We start from the raw sequence: 26,666 nt of genomic DNA, 5'->3' as shown, positions 1-26,666 counted from the left end.
ACAGTTCAGGAGACATTAAATGAACGAAGGTACCAAGATGCCATATTGGACCGTTATATTGTGCCTCATTTTGATAACTACGCACTTGCCACACGTCCTGTCTTCATGGAGGACACCGATCACTGGCTATCTCCAGTACAACGCCATTGAGACTCTGCCTTGGCCTTCTCGAAACCCTGACCTGAATCCAATCGAGCATCTATGGGATCAGTTGGGACATAGGGTTAGAGCCAGGGACTCTCCAGTACAGAATCTCCACAAATTGACCCAGGAATGGCAACACTTCCCTCGGCTGAGGATCAGGCGTCTGATTTTGAGCACAAGGAGACCTCTTGCGGATGTGATCCGTGTACAGGGTGGATACACCAGATTATGACTTACACTGTTGATCATGTAACTGTGACATGGGTACAATGTAACTGAGACATGTCCGTGCTGATCTGTCCATCTCATTTCTGGCAGTTACCTTACTTATACTGCCTCTATTTATTCCCAATTGCAGCCCTTGTAGTCCCTGATGAATAAAATTGCTCTTCGTCTCTGCTAGTACTCATTTTCCCCTAATATTCATAAAAATAACATCTTTTTTGACATTAAGTGACACTTTTGATTGCCTTTGTTTCACTTTCCAGCTTCTCCATACCCATCTCTTTTCTGATTATCAAAAACTCTTGGTGGTGCGACACTTTAGACAAGATGTATATATAGATATATTTACTGATTACAGGTGATTTAATCAAGGGACCCTGAAACGTCAATATAAAAAATGAAGTGGTTGTTATGCCTAAGAAAGTGTCAGATCAAGTAAATTTTCAACATGATTTCCTCCACTTATATATGTCAGAGTAGAAGTAAAAAGGAATATATGAAAATAACGATGTATGGATGAAAGGCAATTCTCCATTTCATAAGATCACTTGACCTTCAGCCTTTTTGTATGTATTTCCTTCCCCTTCAAGTCATAAAAATATACATATCAAAATCCATGTTTCAGGACAAACACACATAAAACATGTTTTCCAAATCTTTTTATTGATATACAAAACAGCATTCAGTCTATTGCTCATGTAATGTTGTCCTCTATCTTGGGGATATAAGTTTCCTGGTGGAATATGCAGGACTTGACTTCTTGGCCCTCTTCCCCCTGAAAGCCAGGATGTTTGGGAGGAGTGCTGGTACCCTCATGTGGCAGCCACGCCCACCTGGGGTGTATCCCCGAAGTCTCACCTCCATGTCCCTGTGGGCCATCACAGACACCCATCCTGAAATATACCATCACAGACACCCATCCTGAAATATACAACCATCACAGACACCTATCCTGAAATATACTACCATCACAGACACCTATCCTGAAATATACAACCATCACAGACACCTATCCTGAAATATACAACCATCACAGACACCCAGCCTGAAATATACAACCATCACAGACACCCAGCCTGAAATATACAACCATCACAGACACCCAGCCAGAAATATACAACCATCACAGACACCAAGCCTGAAATATACAACCATCACAGACACCAAGCCTGAAATATACAACCATCACAGACACCTATCCTGAAATATACAACCATCACAGACACCAAGCCTGAAATATACAACCATCACAGACACCCAGCCAGAAATACACAACCATCACAGACACCCAGCCAGAAATATACAACCATCACAGACACCAAGCCTGAAATATACAACCATCACAGACACCCAGCCAGAAATATACAACCATCACAGACACCAAGCCTGAAATACACAACCATCACAGACACCCAGCCAGAAATATACAACCATCACAAGACACGCAGCCTGAAATATACAACCATCACAGACACCTAGCCAGAAATATACAACCATCACAGACACCCAGCCAGAAATATACAACCATCACAGACACCCAGCCAGAAATGTGCGCAAGTCCCTGACAGGCCACAGCACTCACCTAGAGACGACAGCTGCAGGTCGCCAACAGCTGTATCCCATCCAATCCCGGTCATGCGAAACTCTTGTCCAATCAGAGCTGGCAGGCGCTCCATCCAATCACTCTCAGGCACTGGAACCTGGTGGTAATGTAATTGGGAATCTATCACTTGTTTCACAAAATCCTGGGTGCCACATGTACACCGACTAACCCTTTATTAGATGACGTAAAACCTTGTGAAGTGGCAATGTCCCAATTGACGTGCTTAGTTTCCAAACCCTGCTGTCATATGCTACTCAAAAGAGTTAAGGACCATCCAAATCTTCATATTACTTAGGTTATTCTGTCATCTGCCAAGACAGATAAATTTACAGTAATGTGAAAGAATTGTGTGGTCCTTTACATTATTTTAGTAGTATATTTCTCTGACATGTAGGACAAATCTTTCAGCAAAGTCAAGTATTCCTCTATTATTCTGCATCTGAAACTCACAGGGAGACAAACATGGGGGACTGGGGACATATTCTGCTTCTGAAACCCACAGGGAGACACACATGGGGGACTGGGGACATATTCTGCTTCTGAAACCCACAGGGAGACACACATGGGGGACTGGGGACCTATTATGCATCTGAAACCCCACAGGGAGAAACACATGGGGCACTGGGGACCTATTATGCATCTGAAACCTCACAGGGAGATGAACGTAGGGCACTGGGGACCTATTATGCATCTGAAACCCACAGGGAGACAAAAATGGATCACTGGGGACCTATTATGCATCTGAAACCCCACAGGGAGACAAACATGGATCACTGGGGACCTATTCTGCTTCTGAAACCCAACAGAGTGACAAACATGGGGCACTGGGGACCTATTATGCTTCTGAAACCCACAGGGAGACAAACATGGGGAACTGGGGACCTACTTTGCTTCTGAAACCCCACAGGGACACAAACATGGGGCACTGGGGACCTATTCTGCTTCTGAAACCCTACATAGGGACGAACGTGGGGCACTGGGGACCTATTATGCATCTGAAACCCCACAGGGAGACAAACATGGGGCACTGGGGACCTATTATGCATCTGAAACGCACAGGGAGACACACATGGATCACTGGGGACCTATTCTGCATCTGAAACGCACAGGGAGACACACATGGATCACTGGGGACCTATTATGCATCTGAAACCCCACAGTGAGACAAACATGGGGCAATGGGGACCCATTCTGCATCTGAAATGCACAAGGAGACACACATGGATCACTGGGGACCTATTATGCATCTGAAACCCCACAGGGAGAAACACATGGGGCACTGGGGACCTATTATGCATCTGAAACCTCACCGGGAGATGAACGTGGGGCACTGGGGACCTATTCTGCTTCTGAAACCCAACAGAGTGACAAACATGGGGCACTGGGGACCTATTATGCTTCTGAAACCCACAGGGAGACAAACATGGGGAACTGGGGACCTATTTTGCTTCTGAAACCCACAGGGAGACAAACATGGGGAACTGGGGACCTATTTTGCTTCTGAAACCCTACATAGGGACGAACGTGGGGCACTGGGGACCTATTATGCAACTGACTGAAGACAAACTCATACACACATAATCACTCAGACAGTCCGGAACATAATGTGTTAATATAGGTTAATATTTTATGCCCTCATTTAATATGTTCAATGATCCCTGTGAAATATTACATCTGCGTAAATACAAATGACTTGGTATAAGATTTTGTAAATATTTGACAAACTGAAAGATAAATACTTTACATAGTTGTATTTAATTTCACAATTGACCAGTTTCTAGCTGGAGCTTAGGTTTGTTGTAAGAACGCTCCAAGGCTTGTGAGATTAAGGAATATCATATATTTATATAGTTTGATTTTTGTTGGGAAAGATGGCAGATCTTTCAGGTTCTTTGTATGGCCCATACTCTCTGAATGGAAATTCTGATGGTTTGTAACAAGAAGGAATTGTGCCAGAGGTTATCATGAACTATATGAACTTCATAAAAGCATAGCACTGTTCCACAGTCATGACCTGTACAGCAGATGCAGCACTGTCCCACAGTCACGACCTGTACAGCAGATGCAGCACAGTTCCACAGTCACGACCTGAACAGCAGATGCAGCACTGTCCCAAATTCATGACCTGTACAGCAGATGCAGCACTGTCCCAAATTCATGACCTGTACAGCAGATGCAGCACTGTTCCACAATCATGACCTGTACAGCAGATGCAGCACTGTCCCACAATCATGACCTGTACAGCAGATGCAGCACGGTTCCACAGTCACGACCTGAACAGCAGATGCAGCACTGTCCCACAATCATGACCTGTACAGCAGATGCAGCACTGTCCCACAGTCACGACCTGTACAGCAGATGCAGCACGGTTCCACAGTCACGACCTGAACAGCAGATGCAGCACTGTCCCAAAATCATGACCTGTACAGCAGATGCAGCACTGTGCCACAATCATGACCTGTACAGCAGATGCAGCACTCCCACAATCATGACCTGTACAGCAGATGCAGCACCAGTCATGACCTGTACAGCAGATGCAGCACTGTTCCACAGTCATGACCTGTACCGCAGATGCAGCACTGTTCCACAGTCATGACCTGTACAGCAGATGCAGCACTGTCCCACAATCATGACCGGTACAGCAGATGCAGCACGGTTCCACAGTCACGACCTGAACAGCAGATGCAGCACTGTCCCAAAATCATGACCTGTACAGCAGATGCAGCACCACAATCATGACCTGTACAGCAGTTGCGGCGGGGGACCAAAGATAGGTTGAAGCCCTGGGAGGGGTCCAAGGTTGGGGTCCTGGTGGGGGACCAAGGATGGAGCCCTGGCAGGGGGCCCAAGGTTGGAACCCTGGCTTGGGGGCCAAGGATGGACACATGGCGGGGGACAAAGGATGGAGCCCTGGCTTGGGGGCCAACGATGGACACATGGCGGGGGACAAAGGATGGAGCCCTGGCAGGGGGACCAAGGTGGTGGACCAAGGATGGAGCTCTGGCAGGGGGACCAAGGTGGTGGACCAAGGTGGTGGACCAAGGTGGTGGACCAAAGATGGTGGACCAAGGTGGTGGACCAAAGATGGAGCTCTGGCAGGGGGACCAAGGTGGTGGACCAAGGTGGTGGACCAAGGATGAGCCCTGGCAGGGGGACCAAGGCGGGGGACCAAGGCGGGGGACCAAGGATGAGCCCTGGCGGGGGACCAAGGCAGGGGACCAAGGCGGGGGACAAAGGATGAGCCCTGGCAGGGGACCAAGGCGGGGAGGCAAGGCAGACCTAAAATACACGTCAGACGTAAATATCACATGCATTCTACTCTCGTTCACCCTTTTCGTCCTTGTCTATTACTCCTAAAAGTGAGGCAGTACAAACACAGTTAGGAACCTGAGCAGAACTTCATTGCAGCACATAAAACTTATAGTAGGGAATGAGATATTGGTGTGCAGCACCTTGGTAGTAGGTGTACATGCAAACAAATAGGTCAGGAATGTGTGGGTCAATCAAAGAATAACGATTAGTGCGATTTTATAATATATATTGGCCTCTTTGACTAAAAATGACTCAGAACACTTACAGCAAATGCTTTAGTCCCGATCTTCTCTTCATAGAAGCTGTCAGCATCAACTGTGTCCTTCACATGTACAGGGAGGTCAGGGGAACAGTGCACTGTGAGGAATATTGACCGCTCACCCTGCAACAGCCACAGCAGCTTTAACATCATGTCCTTTTCATACCTTTCTACATATGCCTGTATACAAGGACCGCATCAGATATTACCAATAGTCAACTGGCCTGTGGATGGCAATACATTCCTAGTCCTTGTGAATTTAAAAAGGTAAAATTAATGAAAATTAAAAAACATAGATTAAGGGTCTCCTTGCACAGCAAACAGGCTAATATAATTTTTATCTTCTACATGTACTGGACTATTTTTGGATGCTTTTTGGACGCATTCTAAGTGTTGATGTTGTGCCGAAAAATAAAACACGTTAAAATTTGACATGGGAATTTATTGGTCGTGTGAGAAAACAATCAAGCAACACTGCCTACTGGTATTGATATTTCTCGAGCACTCATTGTTAAATTACTACACCCTCGCATTTTTGATTACCGGACAGAGTTCTGTTGCCGGGCCCCTAGCTCATAGAGAAAATGGTAAATTCTCCCATTCTACACAATCAATATCGGATTGTTTATTGCATGTACTCACCCTAAACACATCATAACTGCTACATGCTGTCTCTTTCTCTTTCATTAAAATAACATACAGTATTTAGGCCAAAACCATTAGGAAAAGGCAAATCTAGGGATGGGTTAAAGCTGAAGAAAAAACATTAAAAATACATGTTATTTTCGCGGTTGCAATTTCATTAAATATAGTGATTGATTAATAACTGTCAGTCAAACACAATCAACAAATGTGCAAACACATATTAACCTGCAAGGGAAATACATTAAAACAAAATAACTTAACCGCTATTGCAACTTATATTTGTACAAGGTGATGCATTGGGACATACTGCGTGAGGAACCAAGTTGCAAGCATATTGTATGTTTAGTTGTTCTTTTTAAAAATTGGAAGTATAAGAAACTTCCTACCGGAACATATATTCTTCCATGTCCTAATTGTCATACATTTCCCATGAGCACATGACACTTATCCAAAGAAGTGAGTGAGTTTTGGTTTTACGCCGCTTTTAGCAATAGTCCAGCAATGTCATGGCAGGAGACACCAGAAATGGGCTTCACACATGGTATCCATGTTGGGGATCGAACCAGGGTCTTCGGCGTGATGGTCAAATACTTTAGCCACCAGGCTACCTGACCGCCCCTACCCAAAAAAGTGCCTGGACGTCAGTCAGCTTACACTAACGTACCATCCAAGAGTAAGTACATGTAGACTCAATAAAAATTGTTGAAACGTTTTCATGGACAGCAAAGCTATTCATCAAACCTCTTTTTGATCACTCGCAACTCGGGCGCCATATGTCATTGCTTCGTTGTGCAATCACACACACCAATTATTGATACTTCAGGTGTCATGATGTGTTGTTAATGGTTTAATTCTAACTTATATAAAGCGTGAAACAAGATGTAATTGGACAAGGCATACATGATAGTTTATTTCCAGTCGTCTCCCATTCCATCCAATTCCACTAAAGGAACAGTTTGAAATAGATAATGATCTTAGGTCAATGAAAGTAATGGAATTATTTGTCATAAAAGGAAAAATATATTCATGGTATTGAAAATCTTTACAGTAAATGGTTTTCACTTATTATGTCTTTACTTTTTTTCTTAATTTTGGCCTAGCTAAACTACAGCTTGGAGGGAATATATACAAATTAAAATGGAAAAAAAACGAACAACAAACTAGAATACTTTGATTTTGCCCTTAGACAAATATTTAATTAAAAAAATAATCTATTTCATACTAAGGCTACAAAACAAAGTAATTACTTCTGTGTCACTGTTCGAAGCATTTGGTATTTTAAATAATGCAGAGTGAAAAAAACAATAAATAAAACTATATTAAACATCAAAACGAAATCACATTTACACTGGAAACATTTTGACATTTTAGAAATCAATTATCTATATATTATGAGTAGATCTAATTACTTTTACTGACCATTGATATTATAAATTGATCCATTTGAGATTCTAATAGATGAAGCAAAAATATTAAAAATCTAGGTTGTTTGATACTGAATCCATTTTGACAGCTTTCTCACTGTGAAACATTCCATTCCCTTGCAACTAAATGCACATTAATTTCTTGGAACATCAAGCCTTCAAACAGATATGAAAAGCACATGTCCACATACCAAAATTAGAAAACTGCGCCAAATATTCTAAAACTGTTAGTCAAATGATAAGCGGTCTCATTCATTCGTCGGTCGCCATGGACATTTTCCAATCGTGATGTACCAGATATGCTTTCTAGTTTAGTCAAGGAGAATATTGTTATTTGGAAAATGAAACCATGTGTATCCATTATACTACCACAACATAAGTTCAGTGGTTTCATGTGACGTCATCCACGTCACAACACGCGAGGTCAAATCACGCGCATCTGTCCAGATGACAAAATCACAGCGGCTGGAATCACCAACTGTCTATTAGCCTATTCAAATAAAATTGCAGATTTTAACGAAATAAATAAAGTTTACTCACTGCTGACATTTCAGATAACATATCAAACAAGCCTGAAATACTAATATTACTAATATTCCCGCCAATATGACATGTCCGGTTGTGTGCAATGCATTAGCTCCTGTGAACTATGTTCACTCGGCCTTTTTGTAAATGGCCTAATTGCAGCACTAAAAAAAGTTGTTACTGGAGTAGTATAGGTAATGGGGGTTCTGGCTCACTTCCACTGGAGCGGGATTCATATACCTATACCATCACTACAGAGGGAATTTTTTATGCCAAAATGATTATGCGATTCAACGATAGTCATAAGATTCAGCTAAATTGACTCTAGCTCACCACCACCTGGAGCCAATGATATAAATTTATAAACTACTACTGGTGTTGTTTTGCCATCTGCAGTCTATGATAGAATATGTAACTGTATTTGCAATGAGTAAGGATGAGACATATGGACGAACAACTTCTTCATTACAATTAGGAGCGATGGTTTCGGTGTAGGTTCTAACACCGTTATCAAGCAAGTGAAGTAAAAAGTATGGTTGACAAGAATATATACAGGGTAGGAGGCAGTGTTTATACAGTTGAGTAGGTTTAAGATCAATTACACTGTTGTATTTGTAATGAGTTGTGTTTCTGCATGAAGTTAGTCAGTGAATGCAACAACCGTGTCCATGACACTTTTGGAGGAACATACACACAAGCAATGCAGAACTTACCACCAAGAAAGGAAATGTTTTAAATACTGCGAGATGACATTATGTGCCACGTTTGGTTAAGAAATATGGTGCGGTGTTCAAGATCTGTTCCAGAAACGAGGACTACCACCATTTTCAGTCTAAATCAAAGTCTGTGCCATGGAAACTTGAAAAATATTTTCTTCAAAAATCCCAAACTATCAAAAGGCACCAGTTCACCACTAGACCTCTCTCTGTGCTAAGTTTGGTGAAGAAATATGGTACGGTGTTCAAGATCTTTTCCGGAAACGAAATGTGACGGACGGATGGGGCAGAAGGACGGACGGCACCCATTCCTATATCCCCCTTCCACTTCGTGCAATAGATTATAATACATTAATCGAGAGTACAGTGTACATCAATTATTTGTAAATCGAATATTAATATTAGATCTAATATCCATGGCAGAATGTTGGAAATACGAGCTGTCGTGTTATGATAATATATTTCATTTTCTGAGCATGTACCATGTACATTAGACTCAAGAAAAATACTATTTCAGCAAACCAATCACAGCGCCATTATCACAGTTTCAATGAAAGGAAAAACAAATAGAAATCGAACTTAACAGCACATCGTATCCATAAGCGGTTAACCCAAATACCAAAAGGTATTGCAGTCATCATTGTAGAAGTTATGTTGATGTTTTCAGTTGTTGTATTATGTTTGTATCGCGTGTACCATCGACAGAAACGGGGGCCGAGCTACCACTGGTGGGACCGACCTTGACACAATTTGTTTACAATATGGCGTCGATTCATGTTAGATGTCGTGGCCAAACTTTTGAAATCTCCTTTTGCGACGAACTGTGAAACAGTTAAGGCAAGTCACTCACACGGTCAGGTAGTTTGAGCAATAACACATGACTCTTAGTCATTTCAAATGAAAAAAGCAACAGATATTTGTCTAAATGGGCGAGCATGTAGGACAACCGGTAGACAAGAAATCGCGACACAGATATGATGCGAACGTGCCCTGTTGATCACTTCGGGCTTGGCCATTCAATGTTTAGGTTTTGATCATGAACTTCCTGCCCATAAATATACACTAAACCAACTTAATATTAACGATTATAGCTATCTTTCCATCCATATCTTTGATTTGAATATTTTCTGTAAATCAGCATCATAAACAAAAAGACAATCTGCGCTGTCTTTGAGTCTCTAGCGACCTGCTAAATCGCCATGACACACAGTCGATAAACATATGCAATACTTGAACCAAAATCTCTGTGGCGGACATGTACTCTTACGCCAATAACTATACAGTAGGGAAAACTGGCTGTCTGATATAATAATAGTTACTTGTATGTAACATGGGTGCATAATAATGAATTGCCTTCATTCGCATGAAGTTCAACATGGCAGAGAAAGATCAAGAGGTGCGGTAACCACTTTACTAATCACTCCATATTTTGCACTGGGGTGTAGAGAGGGTGTACAGGGGGTTACAGAGGGTGTACAGAGGCATACAGTGATGTACAGAGGGTGTACAGGGGCATACAGGGATGTACAGGGGGTTACAGATGGTGTACAGGGGTGTATAGGGGGCGTACAGGGAGTGTACAGGGGGTTACAGAGGGTGTACAGGGAGTGTACAGGGGCATACAGGGGCATACAGGGGTGTACATGGGATGTACAGAGGGTGTATAGGGGGCATACAGGGAGTGTACAGGGGTTACAGAGGGTGTACAGGGGATGTACAGGGGCATACAGGGATGTACAGAGGGTGTACAGGGGCATACAGGGAGTGTACAGGGGGCATAAAGGGGGTGTACAGGGGATGTACAGGGGCATACAGGGATGTACAGAGGGTGTACAGGGGCATACAGGGAGTGTACAGGGGGCATAAAGGGGGTGTACAGGGGATGTACAGGGGCATACAGGGATGTACAGAGGGTGTACAGGGAGTGTACAGGGGGCATAAAGGGGATGTACAGGGGGCATACAGGGATGTACAGAGGGTGTACAGGGGCATACAGGGAGTGTACAGACGGTGTACAGGGGCATATAGGGAGTGTACAGGGGGCATAAAGGGGGTGTACAGGGGCATACAGGGATGTACAGAGGGTGTACAGGGGCATACAGGGAGTGTACAGACGGTGTACAGGGGCATACAGGGAGTGTACAGGGGGCATAAAGGGGGTGTACAGGGGCATACAGGGATGTACAGAGGGTGTACAGGGGCATACAGGGAGTGTACAGACGGTGTACAGGGGGCATACAGGGAGTGTACAGAGGGTGTACAGGGGCATACAGGGAGTGTACAGGGGGCATACAGGGGTGTAGAAGGGCATACAGGCAGTGAACAGGGGTTGTACAGGGGTGTACAAGGGGTGTACAGGGGGTGTACAGGGGGTGTACAGGGGCATACCGGGGGTGTACAGAAGGTGTAGAGAAGGTGTAGAGATAATTATTGATAAATATCGGAGAAGTAACTTTAAGCAAATATGTAAGAAAGTCCCTGAAAGAAATCTACATACCGGGTATTTCACAGCAGTGGTGAGCAGTGACTCATTTCTGCATAGATTACTTTGAGGATGTTTTCGACAATTGACATTATTGACAATAACAAGTCTGTTTCAGTAAATTTAAATTTTATTTCATCACAATAGTTTATGTAAGTTATTATGAATTTCATATTGATAATTGTTAATATTTCATCACAATCTTTTTAGCCAGCCCTACTGATCATGCCATAAAAATACTACAAAGTTATGTTATTGAGTATTGTTTAACCGAATGACCAGTAGAATGGAAAATGTGTGTACAGCTGATTGCTATTTCTGGCTTAGTTTACGAGAAAAATTACATGGTATTCTTAATTCCTGCATATGAAAAATCGATACCTAGCAGAACAGGAAATTCAACTTAATGGTAAATCAGGTTCATGTCTAATCACAAATTTCAAATGAAGGGATACGATGCAGGCTTTTTAATACTCGAAAAATCATATGCATAATATAATAGAGGTCAATTTTGCCTCTGTACAATTTGGGCAGGGGAGGTAACTCTGGTCAGTTGACAAGGGATTCAGCTATCCCGAAATTTGTTTATCCGGACAATATTTGAAATAAAGGCAAGTGTCCGAAAAAGCGAGGTTCGACTGTATGTAAAGATGACTGCAATTTACACATCTAGTTATCATGGTTACAGTTATCATGTCATATAGTACAAGGTGAGTTTCTCACCTGACAATAGTCAATCCTGCCGAGGCCCGAGACAAACAGCGTCTGTGACTGGTTCAGGACAAACACGCGTGGTGCTGACACCACCTTGTGAAGGATGACTTTCAACTCCTCTGGGGTCAGCAGGTTCAGAATCTACAGGGTCAGGAGTGGACAAACAAGACTTCAATAAATCCACAATGCATAATCTTCACATTTGGCCACGACTTTGATAATTCAAGGTGTAAGAAATGTTTACGACCAAGTCACTTTGGTAGGCCAAAATAATCACACACAAAAATAAATGAGGGGGCATGACACTGTTTGCATTACTTTGGTGTCATGGGGAGTGTCATGAAGAAAAGGGACAAGGTTTTAAAAAAAAGGGCCTTGACCTTCAGCATAGAGTCACTATGTGCATAATAAACAGTTGGTTGTCTGTCAAAACTGAGGAAAACAAGGACACAACCTGTCGGGGATAGAACATGTACAAAGTCCTGTACAAGGATTTCAGTCTTTCAGAGATCTGTCATTTCTTAAGGCAGACAGAGTAATCTCCCTTATGTGTGACTGGCTGCTCTTGAAACAAGATTATTACACCAAGTATATACACATCAGGGCTTGGACGAGTCCAAATTTACTACCAAGCTAACCATCCCCCTATTACCCGACCCTATCCCCCTATTACCTGACCCTACCCGGGTACCCACTGTAGGTCTCAAGAGATACAAAATGTCCGATTTACAGCACTTGCAAAACATATTTAGATACATGTATAAAACGATCTGGTCATCATGGTCATGCATACACTGAAGTTGACTTAAGTTATATCTTTAACCATATGAAAAGTCAGAAGGAATGGGTGCATTGTCATAAAAGAAATGCGAACATTGGTGACTTGCTGTGTAACCATAAAGTTCTAGATAATTTTTGTCATTAAACTATATATCACATGACTAACCACGGGTCCAGGTAGTCCTGTGGGTACCCAGGTCCTACTCAGTACCCACCTGACCCGGGTACCCGAGTTACCCATCCCAACCCTAGTACACACAGACACATCACAGACATCCTCTCCTGTAGAGCTTGTCAATTGTCAATGTTACTTCAGGTGTGCCGTGATCCCCCAGCAGCAACTGGGTATCTGTTAGAATGAGGTGGCAATGACAAACCTTCAGGGGCCTTAACCAGCAGCTTGAGTCGTACACTCCGCATGGCGCAGAGAATGTATTTTAAGAGCATATCGATCTGTTGATTGTGGTATTAGTATCAGGTATGTTGGCCAAATATTAGTGACCTATTATTCAATATTAGGAAAATCTACATAGTTTAACCTTACTGCTTACCTTATGACAGAAACAAACCTGTGCGATAGTCTGGCTAAAGAAATAAAAAGATGTTTTTATCATGTCTGAGGCCTGACCCTACACGGCTTGCCACTTGACTGTATGGAAGTGATGACATCACGGATCTTCATATTCCTGCTTGTCATACGTAATTTCATCTGAACATTTAGTGGGGAAGCAGGTCTGCGACGGGTTGGCCCTTAGACATAGTAATGCAGTATAAATATACAAATGTAAAAAATATTTAGATTTTACTTATTTCTTTAACTTATCCAGCATAAATCCTGAAAGCATTGTCAGATGGACGGCATACCGACTGAGGTTATTCCTCAATATATATAAATCCTCTTAACACAAAAAGTGTCGAGGAAACCATATAGCATGTCATCTATACAGATTGGTAATACTCGTGACATTGGGTGAGACATTGGCGTCTGGGGATTGGTTTCCTGTGGGCAAAAGCAGCGCATTCCCTCAACATCTTGTGTCACAGCTCTCAGATAATGGCTGGTGAAGACAGTGTGGGACCTCCAAAAGTATCCTTCAATGATAGTTCTAATAGAACAGTTACTATGTAGAGCCGTGGTACAGGCGACCTCCCTGATCTCGTGAGGATTGTTAGCTCTCAGTGGATCAAGGTTGGCGATCTCATATGCCTGAACTATGCTGCTGTGGCTTTGGCCAAGAGAAAAATCTTCTTCCTGGTGAGGTTTAAAAAGGATGTTGCGTGGTGGGACCACACAAACCACGAAGTACCAATTCAGATCCTAAGCAGTGGACGGGGCTCGAAATATGGCCTTCTGATCTGCAAGCTTGAATGAGCTTAGGAGGGCTTGTAGTTCCAAAACTTTGGTCATCTTACGATCCTCCTGAATTACCAACACTGACATGTGTTGAAATGGTGTTGCCCTTCAAGTGTTGTTTGGTATGCAAATGTAGGAGGTACTCGGCCAAGAACTGAAGCAACGCTGTAGTGGGGTCCTGATTCTTCTCTTTAAAGAACGCTTTTAAGGATAGCCACTTATTATCATATAAGCCTCAGGTAGAGGGGCCATGCACTAGGGAAAAATAGCTTTTAGCATCTAGGGCTCTCTTGAGATGAACCAGGTGTGTAAATGAAACCTGCCTGGCATTGGGTGTGGCAACTTGCTGTGAGGGTGGATGAGTAGGTTTGACCACTCTGGTAGGGGCAGTGGATCGTTTTCTGCAAGACTTTTGAGGTCTACGAACCACCCCCTCACCGGCAACCAGGGTGCTATCAAAATCTGACATCCGGGTATGTGCTGGACTAGAAATTGTTGACCCTGACGATCCACCAGATGAAAGAACCAAAACGTCTGAAGCAGGGAGTAAGTGTGTGTTGTTGTCCCTTGGTAGCGCAGGCACCAAACCACCATGCTGTTGTTGGTGGAGATGGAGAGTTGAGTGGTCAGGAGATGCTCCTGCCAACGTGATATTGCCAGAATGAGCACCTCCAACTCGAGGTTGTTGATGTGCCATGAGTGCAGAGGTCAGACCACAGCCCTAAGTCAGCTGGTCCTCTAGATGAGCGCCCCAACCCTGTAGAGAGGCGTCTAGGATAGGTGTCATGTTGGTACCAACTCTGTAAAGGAGACATCTCCTATGACATTTGACTCTATTGTGGAAGCGCCGTAGGACGCAAGGAAAGGCATAGCTGGCATCATCGGAGGAGCAGACAGCAGCGCCTGAAAGGTAGAATTAGGCGTCAAACTTACAACTGGTGCCTAGGTGCACGAGGGTGGCAAAGGAATGTTGATTGTCCCTGGGTAAAGCCCTACCTGCTGTATAGGGCTGATTCGTGATGGCCAGAGACTACTGGAGGAATGAGTCCTGTGAGTCGGACATACTTCTAGTGTGCCGTAGGAACTGCTGAACAATATGCTTATGTGATACCTGTCTGTATCTTGTGTAACTTGACAGGGAGAGCATGGAGAGAGGTGAATAAAAATTACATTGTAAATCTGGCGTACAAACCAGACGCTGTGGGTGAGGATTTTTAGCAGACTTTTTACCATGACAAATAATACAGTGTGCAAGCATAAATTACACATAGAAAAGTTGATGTTGTATTAGAAACTGACTTTCAAAAACTGACCATAGGTTTAAAGCCAAAACTTGAAGACCAAAGGTAGACACAACATGTCTATCTGGTGACAAGCAGGAACATGAAGATTCTGTGATGTCATCACTTCCGTTTGGTCACGTGGCAGTTGTGTAAGGATCAGGCTTCAGACTAGATCGGAACAACTTTTCTATTTCTTCAGCCAGACCATCGCACAGCCTTTTTTCTGTCATAAGGTAAGCAGTAGATGTATAAAGGAGTAATGCAGGGTAAGTAAAAAATTTTTTTCAATAAACAAATTTGTCAAGTTTAATAAGGTTTCAATGATGTGGCTCACATAGATGTAACTGTACAGGCTGTCATGAAGTAGCTGGCATTTTGCCTACTCACTTGAAACACAAAAGGCCTAAATGTAGAACCAACATACTCCACTCATACCATGTATACCCTGGGACAAATCTATCGATAATCCATATTTGGAAAAAAACCTCACAGAATTCTGTCAAGTGTTTTGCAGAATTTTAGCTATTCACATAATGAATTTGGAAATGTCAAACGAGGATCGTGAATACATGTAGTTTTGCTGCAGACTCCATTGTGACCCACCTGTTGCGGGTTGACCACACCTGGTGTGTCATACGTCCATCTGCTCTGTGACAACTTCCCGAGCACAGACATGTCATGGGGTTGGCATGCTCTGTTGTCTTGGCGACCAGACAGTTCCTGAAGGTTTCCTGACCTTGACATTGAGAAGCTCACAAGTTCTTGCCCTTCGTAATCCAGGTCCTTCTCTTTCTTCTTCACTTCTTGCTCTAAGCGGGAATCTGTCTGGCCAAGATGACCTATGCATAACTAGGGGTTTGGGAATTGGAAAATGTCTTCTCCAATAACAGTGGTTTGGGCAATAACAAATATTTAACAGTTTCAATTATTGTGCATGGATCTGGGGTCCGGAAAATTTAAAATCCCAATCGGACATTTGCATTTAGGCCACACACATTACAAGTTGTTACACATTCATAATATGATGAATTATGAATTGTTTCAATTTAAATTGTTTAATTCACCGGACAATTAATAACAAATAATATCATTTTAGATGTACATGGAAAACATACGTTTGTTTCTGTTATAATAACGATCTGTTAACGAAGTGAACGGTCTAATTAATATTCATGAGTTATATTCATGAGTCTGCTCAAGTGTACGCGTTGTAACATTTGGATCGAGACTATTATCCCATATTTGGTTATCACGTGACCTCACGGGAAAAGGGTTTTTTTAAACTAAAGATTATTTAAAAACAAGACAGATAATATAATCACAAATACTAAAATATCGTTGATAGCAATAGTTATTTGAATACTTTTTTCATCTGTACTTAATTATTGACCATAAAAAAAATTAATATCGATCGTCACAGAAAGCAAAATGGCGGTCAATCAAGATTCAATATACGACTAGCTAGTGAAAACAATAAAATCTGCAAACCCTCATTGTATGTCAACCAAGTGAAAGTCGTTAGCCACGACTTACAAAATGATCGTCCAGACTTTGAGGGTTTTGCAGATCCGCTCGACTGATCTGCATCGGTCGACTGGCTGTCGTCACGCTTTCGCTTCTTGTCTGAGGTTATGTATCGTAGCATTGTGAGAATAATGAGGTACATCGACGATGCAAGGTATTTATGTACAATTGTAAACACCTTTCACTCAAATTAACAAGATGTTTCTCAGTAATTAATCCTTGATTAATTGGTGTCAACTCAGTTTATTGCCTATTACAGTGATTGACCATTTAGACTATCATGTAGGTACGATGTATTTACAGCAATCAAAACAAACAAAGCTTGTCAGTGTAGATAATCTTCATTGTGTTTCAACTGCAGACAGAAACTGCTCAGTCCTAACTGTTGATCATGTCCGGTCAAAATTTAAGAATGTCCGGACAATACTTTTTAAAATGTCCGGTAAGCAATATTTTAAACCGGACATTTGAGATTCCCAATCGGACATGTCCGGCGCATATGGCGGTTTCCGGACCCCTGGCATGGATATATAATTCAAATAACATTTTCATTTCATCATAAAAATCTGTATCACCATGGTCACTAAATGCTAGTTATCACAATATCATAATTTTTCTAATGATAATTTTTAACTAATTATGTATACACCTGGCATTTTGTACTTCATATGTTTGCCACTGGCCTAGGAATGAAAAATGTAAAGCACATTTTCTGACCTTGGAGTCGGGCATATTTCGGCATTCCCTTCTCCTTCAATTTGGTCCTCTGCAGCTTAACCTCTTCCTCATGCTCTGACCTAGTCTGCTGCAGCCTCTGCAAGCGTTTATGGATGCGCCAGCCTTCGGGCTGGATGATGGGGAACTTCAGTAGATTCAGGGTTGTTCCTGAAGACATTTACACAACATTCAACAAGAAGGATATGCATTAAATATGAAATATGCACAAAATTACAAAACGTATGTCATATACCTTGTTACAAAAAAAAAGGGTTATTCCTACAGCTTGTGAGTACGACTGACATATTGATTAATGGCTAAGCCAAATGATTCCCTCTATTGCTTGAATACTTCAAATACCTTCAAAGGATGTGAATCAGTAGTGGTACTGTACAATAGACAGCTGGGCTTTTCATTAACAAGGCTACATATACTTCAAAAGCTCTAAATCGTCTCATTAACATAAGACCTTAGTGCTCACTATCACAACATAAAAAACTGAGGACATCCTATTTCAGGTCACATCAGAACCATCTTTCATCCGACCATTCAGAGCATCATTTATGTGATCATGAAAGTGAAAGTTTGATTGTATTTTGTAATCATGCAACCTTAAAAAAGTAAACAGCTACAGGCTGTGCAACAGATTCTATCTCACACTTTAATGGGATAAACATCTGAAAATACTGCCACACAATCTCGGACATCAATAAGACATTTCAGAATTTATATTTCTTCAGTTTTTCAAATTAGAAATCGAAAACTATGTCAAAATATTTTTCAAAGAGTTGTCGCCATTTTGAAAGTAGTGATGTTAAGCTCATGAAAGCTCTTTCTGATTGGCTAATGTTAAATTTCTTTTAGCTAATTCATAGTTACTTAACAAAACTCGTTGGGAAATGCAAGATATTATTATTTAAATATTTCCTGATAGCAGTGGAGAAATACTGAACATGTTGAACGGTTTATGCATTAAGCTCTCAACAGGTTATGCAACAGACATCTGGAGGATGTTTAGGAATGAGTCTATGTGCCTCAATTCTGGACTAAAAATATCAGGGATTAATATTATGAACAACGATTCATCTCACACATGTTCTGGCATGATGTCACGCAATCTACCAAGTCACCGAGTCTGAGTCCATTAAGTCGCCTTGTATGACAATCATCAGTTGCTAGGGCCCTCAAGTTGTTGGTAGGGGACCTCAAAGGGGCGCTAGAGAACAACAGTATAGCTCACCTGGCCATACTGAGATGGTGGCCCGTTGAATGACGTCTCGCACCTTGGCCTTGCAGTAGTCAGTCTGAAGAAGGGCGTTGAAGACAGAAGACTTGCCAACATTGGTGCAGCCAACTAGGAACACGTGACCTGGAACACCCAAGGATACAGATAGTTTAGTGAAATCATTTCATTGGGTATTAGTGACTATGTACTTCATTTCAGCTAAAGTTCATATACAAATGTAGTCAGCAATCAGATTTTCATGAGCATAAGGGGCCGACAAATAAAATGAGTGAATGATTATGGTTTTATGCTGCTTTTAGCAATATTCCAGCAATATCACGGTGGGGGACACCGCAAAATGGGCTTCACAAATCATGGGCTTCATAATCATGGAGAATATGTGAATCGAACCCACGATCATAGGTTTCTGACATAGGATACTTGTAGTCATCATGAGGATTTGACTTTAGTGTCAATAGGCAATGAATAATCAAGGAACAAAATGAAATATTAGGTCTCATTGTTTATCAATATGGTCTCCATGTTGCCGTAGGTATGGGAGGATAGCCCTGTGACTTCTACAGAAGGATCTCTCAAACATGACCCTGGATTTTATGGGAAGCACAAATATGGGCCCAGTGTACATGGTGTAGAGAATGGATGCAGAAAAACTGATGAGTAATGCAATATTCCAGCTCTATCATTGCAGACTGTGAATTATATAAATTCATGACCAGGGCACAAAGATAAACAATCAGCCATGTCAGAGCCTGGTCACACAATTTAATAAAGACGCCACCTAAGACCAGCAATGGGGTGGTGGTCATGTCAATCTATGACAAAAATCAGATCGAAGAAATACTCATTACTGCTCATTGCACATAACCATGGTAACACACCTTGTCGTTGCCAATCCTCCATCAGCTTTGTCACAAGTTCTTCTATTCCATATCCAGTCTTGGCACTGACGAGGCACACATGTTTAATGTTACTTCCTTTGTAGTTGAGCCCAGCTTTTTCACACTCTTCAAATAAAGTCTGGCGAACAGATCTTAAATATCCTGCTTGGTCTTTTGGAACCAGATCAACTTTGTTACCAACAATATACAATGGTCTACTTCTTCCAATATATTTCAAAAGATCAGGAAATATACTATTTGTAATATCCATCAGATCAACAATAACAACAACTAAACCTCGTTCTTGTTTGATTTTTGATATAATTTGTGGGTATTCGTTTGCATCAACTTTTACATTTAAACATAATTCGTGATGTGTCATCAAATGGCATCTCTGACACACTGACTGCTTTAGCTCATTTCTGGTCAAAGTTTTGAATTTTTCACTTGGCATATACCCAGGTATTATAGTGTCTTGACAGTGAAGCTCCGCACCACACCCACAGCAGGGAATGTTACTCTTAGGCACTGATGGATCTGGATGGCCCGAGATTCTCACTTGTCTCTTTGTCCTTTTCCTGCTTGTTGATTCCGTGTAGTCATCTTCCAGTGTTATGGTTTCAACATAATATCCATCATCATCCAATTCATCATCCAGTTTATCCTCATCGATCATGTCATTCGATGACATTTCATACCTAGCTTTGTTCAAAGATGCTTCTGTGTCCAATGATATTTCTTCCAAAGCACTTTTAAGTTCGTTCCGTGAAATTATTTTCTTCTCAAAACTTCCATGTTTAGAATCCATACGAAGCTTATTCGACATCATCTGAATGGCCACGGACACTGAATCTGAATGATCATTGTACTGCCGCTTCTCTGACAGTTTTTGAGCCTTCATATTACGTTTTTCTTTCCTTTGGCACTGAAGCCGAGAATACGAAAACATCCTTCTATTCACTGAATGTATTTGCCGACTTTTTCTTATGAGGGAAAAAATGACACTTTGATTAAGCTTCTGACACAACATAACATATTCCATGTTCCTGCACGTGTTCAGAAGAGTTACCTTCTTTGAGCTCAGGAACGAGGTACGCTGTGAGGAGCGTGAGTGGTTTGCCAAGGACATATAAGCTGGGCCCCGCCTCTAGTATCACAATCTATGGTTAGCGCAGTTGACGACGCGTATAGGGAGCCGGGAACCAGCGTAGGTACCATTTCACCCCATACAACCATAATAAAGTAATAACACATTTTATTCATCCAACAGACATATCAATAACCTAGAAAGACTAGAACTCCTAAGACATTTATGGTATTCGAAAGTCATTTTCGATATAAGGAATAGTTTCCAAATTGAAAAATTACTGTTGTTCATTGTCAGAAGCACCATCATATATGTTTACTTCCGGTTTTGTTTCCTTTCAATCGCATGGAAAACGACGTGAAGACAATTTTTCGCATATAAGCCTATTGTTGACATAAGAGGATTAAGTTGGTTATCCAAGGATCCTCAAAGAGGTGTAGTAATTTGACTCTTAGTGATTAGCGAAGCAGAACTTATAATGCAAAACATAAACCAGGTCCAGTATCATGTGTATCGTCGGATCGTTGGTTTTCATACATCATACATTTTCGGACGGCATGGTTATCGCGATTACTCGCGCTATAGCAAGGGGTGTGGTGTCACACAGACATTGTAAATACTCAGATGATGACCTGTTTTTAAGATAAAGTCTTCTTTTATAAGTGAGATGTTTTAAAGTTGTTCTATTGATTAACAAGAAAGTTACAAATTTTTCTTAAACGTCCGAAAACCGGGTTATGTTGTTGTTGGTTTGTTTAATGCCGCACTCAGCAATATTCCAGCTATATGACGGCGGTCAGTAAATAATCGAGTCTGGACAAGACAATCCACTGATTGATATCATGATCATCAATCCACGCAATTGGGATACGATGACATGCATCAACCAAGTCAGCGAGCCTGACCACCCGATCCTGTTAGTTGCCTTTTACGACAAGCATAGTCGCCTTTTACGGTAAGCATGGGTTGCTGAAGACCTATTCTACCCCAGAATCTTCATGGGTTATGTACAGTATGTAGTTGATACAGTAATTTATCAATGGAGGTGGTGTAGCAGGTGGAAATATGAAATGTCAGGTCTCCTTATTTTGTTTAACGTGAAATCTGTGTTTAACAGATTGAAGGAACAGAAATTTTGGCAATATTTGTTATACTAATTTGTAAAAATAACACAGAATGTGTGTTACATGGGGGCCAATGTTTTTTTTCTGTAGCACTGTTGTCTAATACAGCAATTAATCGGTCACCATGATTCTCTACAGTAAGCATAGTCAGTCATTATTTTATTTGGCTTCATTGTTTACCATGTTCACAGCAAGTGTATGTAGACTGCACTGCGACATGCCATTTTTGTTATGTAGACCCTACAATTTCCATGATTAAACAAGGCCTACATGTATTTTGGTTACCACACATGTAAGGATTTCAAATACCTGTCTTAAAAAATTAGTTCTGACTATTACCAGTAATAGGTTACTATGACAAGAATGGGCAATAAATAACATGTCCATTTACCAATGCTTACTATTTTTATAACTACATGAACTTCGTATATTTATTAATTCTAATCCATTTAGTCAATTATCAGGATTATTTGCATGATGCACACAAATCATTTTAACATGATTGAGCTGGTAATTGTTACTTGTTGTGTCTTAATATGTGCATGATGTGCAAATGTTATAATGTTAAATTATTGTAAATTGTACCCCGTTTCTGATTGATAGCACCTTATATATATATATATAATTATATAGTACTGAATACTACTGATGCTTGCTTCTTACATATCATGTAAAAACAAAAGCTAATTCATCATTGTTAAGCATGTTAAGAGGATATGCTTTTAGGTTTCAGGTTACTCATCAAGCTCACCAGTAATGATTGATAATAATTGCTAATACTATTACCTTTCAGTATATACCACATTAGTGTGACCATGTCGTTCCAAGTTAATGCCCCACCATCGGTGGTGGCGAAACTGGTGAAGTCGGAGATGTCAGTGGAGGGGGAGCCAAAGAAACAGTCACGAGAGGACTGGAAGAAGATGAAGGAACTGGAGGAGATGAGGAAGGCTGGTACAGCTCCTGCCATGCAGGACGAAGAGGGGAAGTAGGCATCTCACCATATGCACCTTGCATCAAAATAATACATGTGATCATTCAACATGTTCAAGATCGTCTGTGCTATGAATTCTGATTCTTTTGTTCTTGTATGGTTGGTTCATTTAACAAGTTTAAGATTGGGGTTTGCACTTTGGATTCAATTTATCTGTTTTTGCATCGTGTCACTGTTCGTTGTCATATTTAGTGTTGTATTTGGCATTATCTTCATGATGGAAGTGAAAAGACACATAATAAATTGATGCAGATAGCATTTTTTATGTTTATTTGGCAGCAAAATAGAGAAATGATTTGTTGTCTAAATCATGTTATGATATCCTTGATATCTAAATATATTTTTATTGTTTAGTGTGTCTTTTGTTGTATTGTAGTTAAAATAATCATAATGATGTGTTTTTCAGAGACATCAATCCACACATTCCACAGTACATCATGCAGGCTCCCTGGTACTTTGGTGCCAATGCTCCAACTCTTAGACATCAACGGCAACAGGGAGAGAGCATCGGGGACTCCTCCATACAGGAAGAATGGAACAAGAGAGGATTGAAGGAGGTAGATATTGTTTCCAAGATTCTGCATTCACTTTTTGAGTAATGATGAATTTAATGGGTGCAATCATCTCATAGGTTATTAATTACATATCCTGCAAGGTATCTTCCAAAGACCAGAAGGTAGCAAGTATGATATAGAAATTAGCAAGTGAATATCTATCCAGCCCTAATTGACAGCTGACTTGCCACAAAACTCTAAATAAAGAAGGTAGTTTTGTACATGTCTGAAAGAGAAAAGTTACCTGAATGATTTCAAAGGTTAGAAATTGGTAAACATTAAACGTCAAGTCTGATGTTGTTAGAATGTCATTAGTAACCATGGTACCACCTAATTGCAAATAAAATATTGTATGGGATACATTGAATGGACAAGGACCAAACGATGTCATGACTTGGCTGGCTGTAGATGTCAGATTTAAATAGAAATTCATTGTTTCATGGACAACAGGATAGGGACAAGGACTGAGTCAACTCCTTCTTGACAACATGATACTTACTGTTGATTGTACTTGGTGGCTTCAATTCTATCTTCCTGTTGTTGGATAGTTGATGGGTGTAGGCTAATGTAGCTCCAATGGTGTATGGTTATAAACGTGCTATCAAAATTAAAACATTTGCAATCTGATTCAATATATGTATTAGCATGATTAGAAAAGTACAATTTGTTTACTTATCCTGCATTACTCCTTATTGCACTAACTGCTGTGTTTTGACAGAAAGACAAAGCTGCGAGAGGTCCAGATGCAGAAGTTGTTTAGACCAGTTGTGTGGCAGTGCCCTCACACAGCTGCCACGTGACCCAGAAGTGGTCATGTCACATTACTGCTTGGTCACTCAACAGAGTCAGACATGTTTATAAGATTAAAGCCTCTGCAGTTTTTCCAGCATCCTTTGCTTATTATTTCTCTTGCTATTGTGTTGCTGTTTATGGTTTGTGCCTTTTTGGTATAACCCATACATAATTTGTAATAAATTCTTGCTCGTTTGTGGCTCTCACCACGTGGCCATATTTTTGTTTTGTGCATTGTGAATTCTTTTGCTTTGTATTGGTAATTCTGTCTTCTTTATGACCTATGTCCTTGTTTGTGTTTTAAGTGTTACTTTAGGCTTAAAAAATGAAAAAGAATTGGTTCTCAGGCAATGACTTTTGAAAATTATACTGCAGGTAGGTGGTGTTGTTTTTTTTTTGATTGTTCAAACTGGTATGTAACCAAATAAACTGTTGTGTACTATCAACCTGGGAAAAGGCCTCCCAATATCAACAAGCATAGAAGCTCCTATTGCCGCTATGACCTTAACACGAAATGTGGCGTAAAGCAGTGCGCATGTAAAGGGAAGTAACTGAGTGCAATATTGGATCGCACTGGTTTTAAGTTGTGGATGATGATGCGAGTGCTGCCTGAGAAACAAGACTATTAATTTATTTAGTCTTACACTTGTTTTCCATAATTTTTCTCTCCTATAAACCAAAGAGTTTTTGAGTTATTAATTACCTTCCATTTCCCGTTGTGTGCTTGCACGCTTTGTCAATATGACTACTTAAATTACAAATTGATTCCTCACTGTATAATTTGTTACGGAAAGAAGTCGGGCAATTCTCACCTCCTGTGCTTGGATTGAACGGCCCCCCTATTCGACAATATCTCAGTGTTGCCTTGCAGTCCCCTTTGTCTGAAAGCCTTCACTCTCTACTTCACTCTCTCGACATCCAGGATGCATATCTCCATGTGCCCATCCACCCCAGCCACAGGCGGTTCCTCAGGTTCTATTGTATCCATTGCCACTGGGCGGTCCTCCCATTTCCATTTATCGGAGGCCTGTTTCTGACTAACCAGAAGTACCAGAAGATCCTTCACCACTTACTCCCAGCTCTTCAACAAGCCCAGACACTCCTCTGTTGGGCTTACTCACCTTGGTGCAGGACCTGACTAATAGGTGATATCTTCGTGCTGTGACCGATCCAGCGGTTCCTCTCCCCTTTCATCAGGTGCCAAATTCCTTTGGTCTCCATCGTCGAATGTATTCAGTGGTGTCTCCTAAAACCCACTCCACATCTGTTTGTAGACGCCTCCAAGCAAGGATGGGGAGCTCATCTGGAAGCTCAGACGACCTGAGGGCTGTGGTCAGGAGAAGTGTCAATGGCACAGCAACAGTCTAGAATTGGAAGCTCTCATTCTTGCCACCACTCATTGGCAGTCCATCCTCCAGTACTCCCAGTTGGCAATATCCACAGACAACATCACTGTGGTGCTTCTCCTGACTGGTAGTCCTTCTCCACCTGCACATCCTCCTCCAACACATTCCAGATTGCCGTAAGCATTGGCGGTCAACGCCCTCAGCGTTCCCTGTACTCATCCCAGGGTTCTCCAGAAGATCAGGGACACTCGGAACCAAGTTCTGATTTTGGTTGTGCTCTAGTGGCCGGCGAGAAGTTGGTTTGTGGACCTCTGAGATCTCGCCAGGGACAATGCTCTTAATCTTCCGGTTTGGCCAAACCTTCTGCTCCACCCACACAGCAGGTTACCTCATCCGGTCCCTGACATTTTTTATCTGCATACGTGGTACATTTGCAGAGAGCCTTAGGTGCCAAGGGCCACTCATCAAGGGCGGCCAAGGCTTTGGCCCAGAAATCTTCCACGCGGGGACTTTACGAAAACAAGTGACACTTTTTTTAATCCTCCTGTTAGGACAGACGACAGGATCCAACCTCTTCTTCGCCCCCTAATTCTTGGTAGAATTTTCACTCTTCCTACACAGCAAATGTCACCTCAAGGGCGCTACCATCTCTACATACCTGGTTGCCATTAATTTGGTATTAGCAATTCCGGAAGATCGCAGAATGCCGAAGATCCCATAATTAGAAGCTTTGCTGCAATCGTTACGACTGCAAGATCAAAAAGCCAAGTTCAGACCTCCCGCTTGGATCTGAACGTGGTTTTACAGTTGCTACAAGTAGCTCCCTTTGAGCCATTGCATTCATCATCATTTTACAGTGTTTCTTTTGGCTCTGGCTACAGCAGCATGGATCAGCGAGATACATGCCTTAGACATCACCCGTGTCTGGTTTGAGCATG

The 26,666-nt window shown here is 41.5% G+C and overlaps 2 protein-coding genes across 3 annotated transcripts in view; one reads left to right on the top strand and one right to left on the bottom strand.

The window, feature by feature from the left end:
* Window positions 1-1,055: 1,055 nt before the first annotated feature.
* LOC139452333 (nitric oxide-associated protein 1-like) lies at window positions 1,056-20,960 on the bottom strand. Of its 2 annotated transcripts, XM_071233770.1 has the most exons (8): window positions 19,832-20,960; window positions 18,948-19,076; window positions 17,708-17,875; window positions 16,070-16,287; window positions 12,059-12,190; window positions 5,550-5,666; window positions 1,952-2,069; window positions 1,056-1,262 (listed from the first exon to the last, which is right to left on the bottom strand). In XM_071233770.1, exons 1-8 carry the CDS (start codon window positions 20,958-20,960, stop codon window positions 1,081-1,083), a joined length of 2,193 nt encoding a protein of 730 aa, XP_071089871.1. In that variant the 3' UTR covers window positions 1,056-1,080. The 2 variants fall into 2 exon arrangements, with proteins under 2 accessions (XP_071089871.1, XP_071089872.1); XM_071233771.1 differs by lacking the exon at window positions 12,059-12,190 and having other exon boundaries at window positions 19,832-20,929.
* A 285-nt stretch (window positions 20,961-21,245) lies between these two features.
* The window catches only part of LOC139452607 (pre-mRNA-splicing factor SLU7-like), a 51,530-nt gene continuing 46,109 nt past the window's right edge, over window positions 21,246-26,666 (top strand). The window contains exons 1-3 of the mRNA XM_071234135.1: window positions 21,246-21,352; window positions 22,836-23,030; window positions 23,443-23,593. Coding sequence (XP_071090236.1) covers window positions 22,858-23,030; window positions 23,443-23,593 — 324 coding nt within the window. The 5' untranslated portion in view covers window positions 21,246-21,352; window positions 22,836-22,857. The remainder of the gene's footprint in view (window positions 21,353-22,835; window positions 23,031-23,442; window positions 23,594-26,666) is intronic.

This window comes from Haliotis cracherodii, unplaced genomic scaffold, assembly GCF_022045235.1.
Source record: "Haliotis cracherodii isolate W230 unplaced genomic scaffold, xgHalCrac1.p SCAF_9, whole genome shotgun sequence".
NCBI classification, from domain to species: domain Eukaryota; kingdom Metazoa; phylum Mollusca; class Gastropoda; order Lepetellida; family Haliotidae; genus Haliotis; species Haliotis cracherodii.
This window is presented reverse-complemented; position numbering and strand designations above follow the sequence as displayed.